Source organism: Ruditapes philippinarum, unplaced genomic scaffold (genome assembly GCF_026571515.1).
Source record: "Ruditapes philippinarum isolate M1 unplaced genomic scaffold, ASM2657151v2 ctg8335_1_1_1_1, whole genome shotgun sequence".
In the NCBI taxonomy this organism is placed as follows: domain Eukaryota; kingdom Metazoa; phylum Mollusca; class Bivalvia; order Venerida; family Veneridae; genus Ruditapes; species Ruditapes philippinarum.
In genome coordinates, this window is record NW_026861629.1 from 23,438 (window position 1) to 38,566 (window position 15,129).

The following is a 15,129-nucleotide window of genomic DNA, read 5'->3' on the forward strand; positions in this document are numbered from 1 at the left end:
ATCCTGAAACAATTTTAGTCTTACAGTTCAAGGTTCAAGAAAGTTCAACCCCTTCAGCAAGGGTTGATGGTTTGAATCTCATTGACTTGAATGCTTACAACCACAGACACTTGGGGTGTGGAGCTTAAAGCCGCAAAAATCCCTGCCATGGTAGGGAGAATTTTGTAGGCGTGTTTATCAGATAAATCATGCAAAGGACACTGTACCTGTGCTAAATTTAGCTGATGTAAACAAACACTATAGCAGACGATAACATTTGTTATTACTGATCAGCAGCTCCCTTCCTATAGTAATATTTCAAGTTTCTACTGCCATGTGTATTTGTTTACAACCTGCAGTTCATGACCCCATTTTACTCCGCCCCGGGATTTTCAAATTTTTGAAAGTTAACTGATTTTTTTTTTCACAAAGTACATTTAAGTGAATCTTTTGTGATATTTTCTCTGCCATTTTATTTCAAATGTTGCAAAGAAGTTATACAAAAAGTTTTTAGGCAAAATACTTCTTGGTTATTTTACTATTTCAAAAAAGGGCTGTTAGATGTGAAGCATGTCAAAAATACCATGAAAATCTGCCCCAGCGCCATCTAGTGGCTTAAATAGTCAAGTTGCAGGTTTAAAACGCCTTTAAAATCCAAATGAAATGTATATTTGTCAATCCCAGCACATGTACAGATCATATATATAAAAAAAAAACTAATATAAGCTGTTTTGAAAAATTTTCATATTTCAACCTCTATAATAATATTGTAGAAGTTGAAATGTGAAATTTTTTCAAAACGGCTTATTTGGGATTGACAAATATACATTTTATTTGGATTTTAAAGGCGTTTTAAGCTCCACACCGTAAGTGTCTGTGCTTATTACAACAATTCCAATAAGTTCCAACTTTATTCAACAATTTAGATTACCATTAATTCAAATTTCATGGTAATCTTTTGTTGGTAGGCCTATTTTTATTTTCTTAAGCAATTATTAAGGTAGACCATGGGTAATGCATTACCTCCACTTTGAAGAGTATTCAAATAAACTAGTATCTTTGGTCAACTGCATTGAACTTGAGTGGCATGGGTTAAAACCCCAGAAGGGGCAACTTTTTTTTTTTTAACATTATTTATGTATCTCTCAGATCCCTAATGGAAGAAAAAAGTGTTTGATTTTAATTATATAATTATTGTAGGTATTTATTTGCTAAATAATCGATGCCAAATTTAATAGAAAATATGATACCAGATATTTTCAGAGTTTAATAAAAATAAAAACTACACGGTAAAAGTATTTTATATTTCACATGATCAACTAATATACTTTTAAGAAAATTTAAGCAAAATTTGGAAACGGTTCCTCATTGTGGTAAGTTTCAGGGATATTTTGAATAAGGCTTTTTATATAGGGAAGTTTAAAGTGGGTGGGGTAGGGTAACATTTTTATACATATTCAAAACATTTTGTTTAGAAGCAATCATTTTGCTCGTGTAATTTGTTACCTGAATGTTATTATTTGTTTCTTAACAATGAGCAATAGGAAAACATTTTTCATAATGATGATATTATAGATTATTTAGAGTTTCCTCATTTCTGAAAAAAAGCCCTTCTAATAGCAAAGTTTTAGTTCAGAAATATATCCATAACTCATAAACCACACGGTAAATTTTATTTAAATTTTGCATACAGGTGACCTTTAAGACATATAACTGTCCTATGTTGTCAATTTTACAGTTTCTTATAGTGTCCATTACCCATGGTCTACCTTAAACACATTGTTGCCTGATGATAGCCAAATAAGCAGTTGTATTGATGGATGATTAGGTAGTTTATACCTTGTAGCATATTGCAGTTACTGTGTTTTGTGACAGATGGACAGACAGATTATGGAGAAGGGATCTACAAATGTGTATAAGTCCAGCCTACTTCAAAATGAAAAATTATTTTATTTTAACAAGGCAAGATCTTTAATAAAATTTTTGCTGTGTAAAATGTAAACATTTTAGAGGGGGTGGATTAAAACTTAAGTTTAAACTGGTACATTATTTCAGGAATATTTAACATATGTGCAGAACCACGAACATTAAATAGTTAATTTTCTAGTAATATTCTTTATAAATTTCAACAAATTGAATATAGCTCTCAAAAAGAGGTAAGATCCCATTGAGAAAAAAGTTTGTCCTGTCCAGTCAAAGAAAATGTGCATCCGACATGACTTGATGTTTGTTTGATTGGGTTTTTCATCACATTGACACAGTATAGGTCATTTAGCGACATTCCAGCTTTACTGGTAGAGGAAGACCTCAGGTGCTCTTCCATGCATTATTTCAGACATGAACGGGCACCAGAGTAAAACCACCAACATTCCGTAAGCTAGCTAGATAGCTTCCTCACATGAAAGAATCTAAAGTCCCTGTTGGGATTCGAACCCACAGTGGTGAGGTGCAAGTGTTTTGAAGTAAACGACCTTAACTACTCAGCCACAGACGCCCCCCCCACCCCACCGACATGACTTGGAATGCAGTTACACTGCTCTGTATACGGAGTAACAAAGCCTGGCACATTTTCACCTTTACACTTTAACAGATTTAGAGCTTGACTTTCCCCAATATATTAATACATACATAGAATTTCTTATAGGTGGAGAGAATTTCTATTTACTCAGAGCTTTATATCATCAAGGTCCACTGATGAGTGCCAAACGCAAGAGTAAGAAAAATGTGCAGCCTGACCAAGACTCAAACCTGATGCTCTCAGAATACTATCCGCAGCTTTACTGATAGAGCTTATCCGCTGATTGACCAGCTCTATACTATGATGAAAATTTCAACAGAAGATTTTAAAGAGCAAGCATTTTTCTTGTCATTGGATATTTTAGGTTAATAAAGATATTGAAAAATGAAAAATTTTCATGACTTTTTTTTTCATGGAAAGTTAAAATATGAGAAATCTATTGTGTACAATTCCAATTTTTTTTTAAAACAATCAATTGAAAGATTCAAATAAAGACATAGAAAATGTGATTTTTTATTGTTTTATTTTACAAAAAAAAAACAGACCAACAAAGTTCTATACATACATATGTATTCATTTAGCTTGTATTGAAACCTCACGATCTTCATACATGGCATTTATGTTTTTTAAATCTTCTATTCTTCGCTCCACTTACTCAAAACTTACTCTATTATATTACCCTTTCATTTTTCCATCATTTAACATCGTAAGATATATTTTTCTACAAATATATCAGTACATAAAATATTCTTGTTCTTTGCATGAATCTTGCACATTGAATCTTTTTTTTTTAACACCATCATCAAACTAAACATTATAAAAGCATTACCCTACTAGTCACTGAATTTTGTTAGGGTTACTAAATGCCAATATCTGTTTACATTGCTAGTCATAAAAAAAATTACCACAGATCACTCTACATTCATTTTCCTGTAGAATCTTATCAAAGAACAATAATTTCCTATCTGTGTCATTTTTAACATATTTCTAAAGAATACTTTATCAACATCCTGCAATAAGAGTTTATGTTAGTGTGTGCCTCAAACAGAAACAGCCACAGTCTGTGCTTAGTGTTACAATCAATTTTAAATGTATCATCAGGTTGGGTCCTCAGGATTAAGGAAGAGACCACACATAGCTTCCATCAAGGCACGTTGACAGGCCATCTTAGCATCATAACCTCCAGCCTTATCTGAGTCAGAGGCCCCTCGTATATTTCTTATGTATCTAAAAAACAAAACATACTCTTATCATATGATACTTAAATGTTACAAATTATTACAATGACAATACAATAACAAACTAAAACTTGAGTTTTCTTATCTTCTCCCCACTCCCTTTAAATTAAGACAGAATAAAGGTGTATAGTTACAGACTAGAGATCAGCCTATCATATGCAGAATAATTGTTTTTATCTTGAAAGTAATCATAGTCATACTAACAATCCTATATTGAACTAATGATGATAATAAATTTCAATAAAAGAGAGTCACACATGTACATTATGAAATCATTGACAAAGCATGCTAAATATACCTGGTAGCAATGGTGTTTCATTACAGGGAACATTTTATTTTTGTCAACTTATATCATATTTAACATCAATTTTCTTTAAGTATCTTTGATTCTTTTATTTAAACAAACAAAGAGGTACATAAACATCATGATTAGAATTTTTTTTAAATAAAATGGTACATCTTGTCAGTTATATAGCTATAAATCATTTTATGATAAAAAGAAAACAGTACAAAAACAATGAAATACTGCACAAAGTATGTGACTAAGATGGTCAATCTTTATTTGTACACTTTTATTATTAGTTCCCTCACCTAAAGTCTAAGAACTGAGAGTATTTTTCTTGCAAATTGTTAAACGACACTCACCTTCAACATATTTAAAGACATACTACATGTAGTATTACTTCCCTTTTTAATTTAAAATATTAATACAGCAATTATAAAGTCTATATTTACACACCCCTTTTCCAACACATCATCTTCTGAGGGCGCTGAAGGTCCAAGTATTTCCAGTTCACATGGGGTATACACAAAGGCTTCTCCAACTTCTGCAGGTACAGGGATACCACTTGCACTCTTACTAAACCCCTGTGATAAAACATTAAATAAACATATAAATAAGTTGTTAAGTTTACATCCCTTAGTTTTCTTTTGACCAGTAACTCCTACAACGACTCCCGATGAACTTCGCTCGATAATGTTTTAGCTATCAAAGATTATATTACAGAAATAACTATAAAGTGCACACCAGATGATTAAACCTTGGGTGAAAAGACTCTATAAATAATTGCTGACTTATAAACAAAGCTTAAAACAAGAAGCTAACTCACTAACTACATATATTTCCGTACCAATTTATGATAGCTTGAACTATGAACTAAGCATAAAAAAGAAGCTAAATTACTAACTATACATTTAGCCTTAGATTATTAAATTAATAGCCTTAGATTATTAAATTTAACCACTGCCTGTAAAATTACCATCAGCTTACAATTTGTATTAAAGTTAAAGCAAATTTAGCTTCATATCAATAAGCCAAGCACTCATGTTACAGTTCAGAGTGAGGATTATGTAAAAAATCTTCTTTTGTTGTTAGGCTTAACGTCGCATCAACACAGTTCAGGCCATATGGTGACTTCTAGCTTCATTGGTGGAGGAAGACCTCCTGTGCACCTCTGTACATTATTTCAGGCACAAATGGGCAGCCAAGTAGAACCAACGATGTTCCGTAAGCTAGCTGGAAAGCTTTCTCACATGATCACATGTAGAATCTGATGACACTGGCCCAGCTGGAACCTACAGCAATGAGAGGCAAGTGGTTTGAAGTCAATGACCTTAACCACTCAGCAACGGACACCCCATAAAAAGAACTAAGTAAAATTTAAGTAATCAAACAGCAAGTAAAATAACAAACTATAAAGTCAGCTACAGATTATTACATTAAAGTTCTGTCTACAAATATAGCTTTAAATGATATACTGAATTACGGTACTTACAAATCTAGCACCAGATGAAAATGCTGAAGCCGTTGATTTCTCTGTTTCAACTGCCATCTCTTGTACATTGTTTGCATTGTGACCTGCTAGAATGGCTGAAGCTGGTAGATCAGAAAACATCTGAAATATATATTGCTTTGATTGTTGACACATGCTTTGCATAACACAGCATTCTTGAAGTCTTATACTGCTGAATCTATCCATGCAACCAGTGCAAACCAAGATCAGCCTGTATATCCTTATACATGCTCAAGTTAGTACATATTCTTAAAATTGTCCCTAAAGAATAATTCATGGTCATGCCAAGAGAGAAAGGTGGGCTGATTGCTAAGCCTAATCCATTTATGATATTTCAATTTAGTATGTTATGGGTTCAAACATAATACTTTTGCAAGTAAAAGTAAGAACTCCTGAAAAACTAGTATAAATTTGACAGGCGCTGGTCACATTTAGGATAGGTTGCTCAACAATTGCAAAATATAGTGGAATAATAATTGGATGGAGGTGGTTGCTGTGGAAGGGTTGCTAAATACATATACATATCTAGATTTTCTTACCTGATCTCTTTATTACCACATCACTTAATTATAATTTAAGATGAAATTATGTCATTTAGGTCTGACTGTCATAGACACATTCACATAGGTAAGAGAAAAGCACAATTTTAGAGAAAGGCATATAATTTTAAAGGAAAAAAAAACCAAAACATTTATATTTCATTCTGTACTTTTTGTCGTTCCGATCAATAATGGTTAATAAACATTTTAAAAGATTCCAAGATAAAACACATACCAATTCATCAATAAGAGCTTCTTTATTCTTCTTCTTTTTGTTTTTCTCTTTCACTTCCTCCATAATATCTAATTCATGTCTTAGTTTAGATTCTTTCTCTTCTTCTGCTATCAGCATTTCCAAATATTCCTCATCTTTGCTCTAAAAAAATAATATATTCTAAAATAAAATATTACGTATATCACATTAGACCATTAAAGTATGTATGGATGCTATTTAACTGTATTGTATGGGCCAGGGGGCAAGTTATCTCTGATGCCTGTATCTAAATGTCGCATGGAAGCAAGCAATCTGTGTAGGCATCTGTTGTACGGATGCAATGTATTTGTGTTGTATGGAGGTAAGGTATCTGTGTTGAGTGGCATTCCAGTATATGAGCTGTATGGTGAAAAAGGGTATTTGTGTTGTATAGAAGAAAGATATCTGTGGTGTGAGGATGTAAGGTTCTGTGGTGTAATGAGGTAAGGTATCTGTGTTGTGTAAAACAGTTTCTGTGTTGTTTAGAGACATGTTATTTGAAGTGTGTATTTTTGTTGTATGGAAATAAAGAAACTGTTTGAAATGAAGTAAGATATCTGTGTTGTAAAGTAAGATATCTGTGTTGTATGGATGTATGTAAGTTTTGTGTTGTATATGAAATGAATGGAAGAAATGTATCTAATTTTTTCTTTTTGTTTTATGTTCCATATTATTTATTTCCCTCATCAATAGCTATATTTTGATCGAGGGCATCCTACTCTATACGGTACAATGAATATATACACAACATATGAATTATAATAACAAAACATACATGTACATGTATTGCAGGTGATTTATGACCAATCCACAATTCTATAATTACACATATTACATATAATAACATATGTCACATATAAGTCAGTCAACACAGAACTTCATACAAATGTATATTTACTTACAAGTTTTGATCTATTTTTCTGTATAATATCCTTGTTTTCCTTCCTGTATTGTTCTACCATCTTTTTTGTACTTTCAACATCAATATTGTTCACAAAGTTATAAACTGTGAAAAAAAATAACAATAAACATTACAATTTTACAGATTTAATAACTAACTGAACCCGTCTTTTTGATATATTTAAAATGATTATTTGGAAAAACAAACTGTACCCTTTTTGTATATATAAAATGATTATTTGGAAAAAAAATATAAAATCCTTACAAAAGACATGAATGCAATAAAATATTAAACAAAACCACACATTCAAATAATGAAGTGTTATCTTTTATTCTAAACTCTTACCATGTTAAATAATCATATCATAAATGAACTTTTCCTGCTTTCAATCTGGGCAAAATCATTCATCATATTTGGGGTACTTTTTATGATATGTTCTGATTGAATAGTGAACAATGAAGACCATGATCAGATGGCACAGATGTACAGGCTGATCTTGACCTGCCATGGTCGCACAGGTGGGATCAGTCGACTTCAACAGGTTTAAGGTTAAATGACATGTGACTCAAAAATTAAGTTCCAACTGATAACTTTCACACTGATAATTTTAAATACATGTACTGCATTTGTCATGCTTTGAATTTGTAAATGTTCATTGTTAATTCAAGGTATTTCTTTACTCTCTGGCTAAGATTTCCAATATGGTCTACACTTACAGCTAATACTTAAACCTGCATTTTCTTCTAGAGATCTAAGTTTATCATACATTACCTGTATGCAAGACTTGTATATATTGAAGAATATAGTAACTTACTTATAGTTTCAAGTTGTTCTAAATAGTCATTATATTCTCGTAGCGTAGCAAAATCCTCTTCTTTCTTGTTAAAACTGAAATATTCAGGGTAAAAATATATTGATACAACCCTCTTTTGTGTACAGTAGGTAAAATTTAATTGATAATTTCATAAATTTCTTCATAATTATTCCAAAATTGAACAAACAAAAAATATTTTTTATTTGTTTAGTAAATTTTTAACTTGTCTTAATTTTACACATTTTTTTTGCAACTACATGTATATGGCATGATGATCATTTTTGATAAACTTTTAAGATAAAAAATTACTTCAACCTACAAAATTAATGATGTTATTCAAGCATTAATGGGCTGGAATGATAATATTTCCATTAGTTAAGAAAACTAGAACTGCCACTATCATGGCGTGAATACCCCCGCATACCACTTTGTCAGAATCAACAGTGGCCATTTAGAGCTCAAGGACAACCTCCCTGCCAAATCTGAGGTTACTAAGCCAGTGCATTGCTAAGTTATGTATTCTACATGATTCAAATGTGAAAATGTCAAAATCAATACACTGCGGACAGGCATTCTTTAGCAATTGAGAAGAAAAGCTTTTTTTGTCAAGGTCCCTGTGACCTTGACCTTTGATCCAGTGACCTCAAAATCAAAAGGGGTCATCTACTAATCATGACTAACCTCCATTCCAAATATGAAGACTGTGGGTCAAAGGCATCTAAAGTTATTGGGCAGACAAGCTTTTTATAGTCAAGGCCCCTGTGACCATGACCTTTGACCTGGTGACCTCAAAGTCAATAGGGGTCATCTACTAATCATGACTAACCTCCATGCCAAATATGAAGACTGTGGGTCAAAGGAATCTTAAGTTATTGGGCGGACAAGCTTTTTGAAGTCAAGGCCCCTGTGACCTTGACCTTTGACCTGGTAACCTCAAAGTCAATAGGGGTCATCTACTAATCCTGATAAACTTCCATGCCAAATATGAAGACTGTGGGTCAAAGCAATCTTAAGTTATTGGACGGACAAGCTTTTGAAGTCAAGGCCCTTGTGACCTTGACCTTTGACCTGGTGACCTCAAAATCAATAGGGGTCATCTACTAATCATGACTACCCTCCATGCCAAATATGAAGACTGTAGGTCATAGGAATCTTAAGTTATTGGGCGGACAAGCTTTTTGAAGTCAAGGCCCATGTGACCTTGACCTTTGACCTGGTGACCTCAAAATCGATAGGGGTCATCTACTAATCATGACTACCCTCCATGCCAAATATGAAGACTGTAGGACAAAGGAATCTTATGTAATTGGACGGACAATTTTTTTGAAGTCATAGCCCCTGTGACCTTGACCTTTGACCTGGTGACCTCAAAATCGATAGGGGTCATCTACTAATCATGACTAACCTCCATGCCAAATATGAAGAGTGTAGGTCAAAGGAATCTTAAGTTATTGGGCAGACAAGCTTTTTGAAGTCAAGGCCCCTGTGACCTTGACCTTTGACCTTGTGACCTCAAAATCAATAGGGGTCATCTACTAATCATGACTAACCTCCATGCCAAATATGAAGACTAAAGGTCAAAGGAATCTTAAGTTATTGGGCGGACAAGAAAAAACCGACGGATGGACGGACGGCCGGACGGACGGACAACCTGATTCCAGTATACCCCCCTTACAACTTTGTTGTGCGGGGGTATAATGAATCTAAATCAAATAAAACCAGAGATGTATGTCAACACAGTCAAACATGAGTAAGCTACATGAACATGTAGCTCCCCTATTCCTTAGATACAATGTGAATTGTATTTAAGCAACCTATCAAATTATAATCATAATCTTATTAGGTACAATAAATCCTTATTACTCTTTCATAATCTTTTTCCTGATGTCAACTTCTTTTTCAACAAAAGCATCTTCAAATAATTGCAATCGGAAGTTATTTCTTCTAAGAGAAGTACCACATTCTGGACAAGTGCCTGAACCTTTAATAAACAGGAGGTCTACACAACTTTCACATCTGAAGAAAAATCCAACAAAGAAAACATTAACAGATTATACATATATGACTATGTATTAAAGTGTTAGATAAATACACATACACTTTTTTTCAAGTTAAACAAAAATCCTTTTATGCATGAGAAAGTTACAGCTCAGACAAAACCAAAAGGAGCATGATGGACCTTTATCTCTCAAAAGAATATAATTATGGCCATAAAACGAGTATGTTAAAAGGCCCATTAGTCCCCTAGAAATGCTAAATTTTTATTTCTCTATAATTAATTTTTGCAAATATGCTAAAATTAGATGAAATAATGATTAAATGGAACCTGATCAAGACCAATAAACAACATAAACATACATCAAACAAAATGGCCGAAATCGACCAAATTCAAGGGCCAATTTATCTTGTGCAAAGGATTGTGGATCTGACCAGGAAAATATTCTATTTTTAGAGCTTCTTATCCCTCTGTTTTAATAAGTCTCTGCTCATTTTCTTTACTGAACATTTTATGAATGTTTAGTTAAACTTTTTTAAATTTAAAAATAAATAATGGTTAATTCTATCTATTAATGATACATGTAGCTTCTTCAAATAATAATAATAATGTCATCCTAGATATATTCCGTACTATTTGATTATGGGCCAAATAAATCTTATAATACATTCTCCGTATATAGTACCTGTAGGATTGTGATTTATAGAACTGTAGTTGATTCAGTGCAAAGCAAATCAAGATATATATAGATTATAGATATCAGAAGACAAATATCAATGATACACCAAAATATTAATAATTTCTTACTTATTAATTACTTGTCTGTAATTCTTTTTCATACCTGTTTATATGCTTATGATCTTTTCATGCATATGTCTTGTTTATAAATGTCAATTGCATGATTATTGCTGAATATTCTTTTGTATCACTGTTATGAAATATGCTTCTGCATGTTTTGGGTGAATTTTCATAATTTCTAGACATTCAATTTCAATTATTTAATCAAAATTTATCGATTTTCTAAAATGTGTTTTGATTTTTGATCAAAAGAAAAAACAAAAATATCATCAAATTCAATATCATTTCTATCATGCTAGATTCTGAGTTATTTTGTTCCGGGTCAGAATCTTGCTTCTATGTAGAGGAGAGATATTGCACATTCACAAATTAGCACAATACATGTACCTTAGAATGTTACCTGACTTACCATAGCATAATTAATTGGACTATGCAAATGTCCAGCTTTAAGGGTTCAAATCATGGTGATTTCTGTGCAAGTCGGTCAAAATTTGTATAAAATCTTTTGAAAATTTATAAAAAGAGTAGTTCTGCTATAGTTTTCAACAACGAATAGTTTAAATGACAACTAATTATTTCTTTAAGATACATATACATATTCAACAGACTGAAAAATGACTTATCCGAATTTATGTACACTACACAAAATAAATATTATGATATTTACAAAGAATGCCCGCATACGTTGACCATCAACTTTAACGAAGGATTTCTGTATTTTGTAGTTTTGCATCTTGGACAGCCTTGGTCATCCATCATTTGATAACAAAGGATGAATTCGCAATTTCAATCAGCTGCTAATTTTTTGTGTAAAAAATCCAATGGACTAATAAAGCACGCAAAGATCTAAAACGCGCTACGTCTCCGTGAGGGGGGAGATAGATGCGCGACAATTTTGATAGAAAAAAAAACACAAAACGTCCACTAATTTTTATTTATTTTTTGACCGTATACTTATAGTAATTATTTACCTATATCTAATTGATAACAAATTTTTCAGAGAAAAAAAAACCCAAAACGTCCACTATTTTTTTTTACCGTATACTTATAGCAATTATTTCCTTTAAAATATATCTCCGTATGCATTAAACGAGACTTACCTGGAAGTTGAAGTTCAATTATTATTCTACTGCTACTGGACCACAGGGTTTAATGAGATGAACATATGATATTATCAGATAACCAAGCAGACTTTCAGAGCATAAATAATCATGCAAAATGCGACAATGGCTTATTAATATGGGGGGGGGGGTAACGGGGTGGGCATTAAACGGTTAACCCTGTGGTCCAGTAGCAGTAGAATAATAATTGAACTTCACCTTCCAGGTAAGTCTCGTTTAATTTATTAATTCTACTGCACTGGACCACCTAGGGTTAATGAGATTTTAGAGACCATGCTCGCATTTTTATAAGCCGTTAAAAATTCATAACCAAGTACAATGATTACGCATTCAATCTTTCAAAACTGAAAATATAATGTACAAAATAAGGTATGCAATAACCATGTACATAAATGGTGCAAAAATAACAAGCGTTATAACAGTACGTACATTATTCCCTATGTTTTCTGTACAGAACACATGAAAACAACGCTTATTAGTCTTATACATGATTTGACCCCTGTAACATTTGCTGCAATGTTACATTGCATAGATCTAATTGATATTGCATATATACAGAAAATCGCAAACAAGTTTGACACATAAAAATTATTTCACATGTAGTGATAAACTAAATTACTAAAGCAATTCAAGCTTTTCATGGAAATAAAAGAAAGCGGATCAATCATAAATCAACCTTAAATATAATCAACATTTAATGCTGCATTAACATCCGCAGAAGCACGAGGACGCATTTCTGTTTCATTTACATAATAGAGAACATAAAATCATTTTTACTGATTGAGTAGGAAGCTTATAAAAGGTCTTTTTAGAAAACCCGCCGCATTTAAAACCCAAGCCCGCAGGGCGAGGTATCAAATTCCGGGGGCTTCTACAAATGTTAAAGCACGAAAAAAGTGCATTGAATTAGCGATATTCTTGCATAAAATTATACGTCTGATTCGGTGATTACGCTTTCCGTTAAAGAAACCGGTTTCGTCATGCTTTTCGCGTGCGTGTGCGATGAAACTACCGGGTCGTCATTGCATAAAGCTGCCTTTACATTTTGCCCCGAGTCACTCATAGACAGGGTATTGCAAAATGTGCAGCAACGGCACGTGCTCGTGTGGTTTTATCCGTTAATCAATGCGTGCTGTTTGTTTCTTAGTTAATGTTACTTATGTATACCTGTAAGCCCTTTTTTCTGCAAGAATGTTTATGAAGGCACGAAAAGGTGTCGTCAATACTTTAAGGCTAATATAAAGACAGCATGCAATATTCTTTTTTCCCTTTTTTTTTGTCACTTACTTGTTCTATGAGTAAATAAAATAGCTTTCAATTTGACATTGTCATAATGATGTCCATTTTTTGTGTGTACTTTTGATTCCAAAGATATCTTCTTGCGTGTATGCATATGTACCGGGTAACAAGCGCTTATGACATGTTATAGTTAATTTACACGAGATTTGTAAGAATACTTATACTCGCAATACTTTAATGCTAAGGCTGACCCTGATACAACACATATATAGGAGTAGAAATTTCACGTGCTATATTCAAAAATAAACATTGTTAAACGAGGAATGTCATTAAAAGTGTACAGTACACGTATACGATTTGTCCGTTTCTGCACATGTGTCCTGGGAAGACATATCCCACAGATACATTAAATTGCAAATATTTCATTGTCCAAAAGTTTGACAAGACATTGTGTAACCGCTAAATTAATCCTTTTTGTATTTTATGGTAATGATATATAAAGATTATTAAATTAATATTGGATTGAATTCCGTTTTATACTAAAATTATGTTTGAAAAATAAAATAAAAAGTTGGACACCGTCAGAAACATTTTTTTGTTCGTGCTGTAAAGATTCCGTTTTTTATTTTTATTAAGTAAGAATTATTCTTAAATTTATTATGGTTCATTTTGCGAAAATTAATTTTTAAAAAATGAATAAAGATATGAAGTACGGCGTTTTATTTTTCATACCACTTTCCGAGTGCGTTTTCCAGGGGCTAAATAACATTTGAACTGTTTTATAAACTCCATACGTTTATTCATTTTCTTGAAATTACACTCTCTAAAATATCAGTAAAAATGATAATTTTGAAATGTTCCCTATGACATTTACTGCATGTTTTCCGATAGAGGGCGGATTAAATGACGTCGCTATCACGTGGTTTCTGCTTCCTGTAAAGTGAAAACAAACAGCACGACTTTCCAATTTCTATTTGGTTTGTACAGTTTACCGTCAGAATTATTATAGATTCACAAGTAATTTATATCTAGTAATCGCCTAGCTTATCCAAACTTCAATGGGAAGTTATGCGGTCTATTTTAGGAAATGGTTTGGTGTATATTTTGCTGCTAAAGAACATGTTAGTTTTATGATATTCATGAATGAAGGTGGGTGGGGTATTTGTTTGCCGTGATCGTTGCACGCATACGATTGTAATGGTAGAGGTTTTGCTTTATTTTCAATTTGATGCAGTGAAGATGACATAAACATGAAGATTTGACATTCAAATGTATGCTGTTTGTGGCATAAAGTGTTATCATTATTCCCAACCCCAAAAAATGTTTGTCACTGAGTGAATTAAGTGTTACCAAGAATGAATAATAACAGAAGATCAGTGCTAGAATGAACATGTGTCCGAAAATATATCAGAGTCCAATTCCGGTCTGCATCAGTTGACACATTTTTCCCAAAATCGAGTGGCTAAGGCATTTTCACAATTAAGTGAGAAAAATCACTGATCACAATTTTGTAAATTTTTTCAATTGATGTTATTAAACTGCAACCCAACGCTCTTTTTTTCTCGAAGTCTCGAGATGACAAAGATCAATATTTCTTTACTGTAGCCAACAAGGCGATTAATCTCTCAAAAGTAAACATAAGAAGACAATTGCTGTTTCTTGATTAAAATCCTCGCTTAAAGTCATAAAATAACATATAGATGCATTTTCGAGTTCCAAATAATTTTGAAAAGTGCCGTACGACTAGCCAATACAATGTGTCCTGGCTAGCCGTACGTGACTCAGATACGACTAGGTCATACGTGACACACATACGGCTAGAACTTTTAGCTAGCCGTATGGGCCTGTACGGCTAGCCACTTCCTTATTCATACATGGTGGTAACCAGAGGTAACAACAATAGCATCCACGCATCTTTTTTTCTCATTACAACCCAATGC

General features: G+C 32.8%; 1 protein-coding gene across 1 annotated transcript; it reads right to left on the bottom strand.

Moving 5' to 3' along the window:
• Positions 1 to 3,037: 3,037 nt before the first annotated feature.
• On the bottom strand, positions 3,038 to 11,675 carry LOC132716351 (CDK-activating kinase assembly factor MAT1-like). Its single transcript, XM_060699610.1, has 8 exons — positions 11,497 to 11,675; positions 9,899 to 10,051; positions 8,036 to 8,109; positions 7,223 to 7,326; positions 6,303 to 6,443; positions 5,511 to 5,630; positions 4,475 to 4,602; positions 3,038 to 3,724 (listed from the first exon to the last, which is right to left on the bottom strand). Exons 1-8 carry the CDS (start codon positions 11,586 to 11,588, stop codon positions 3,595 to 3,597), a joined length of 942 nt encoding a protein of 313 aa, XP_060555593.1. The 5' UTR covers positions 11,589 to 11,675; the 3' UTR covers positions 3,038 to 3,594.
• Between the last annotated feature and the right edge of the window lie 3,454 nt (positions 11,676 to 15,129).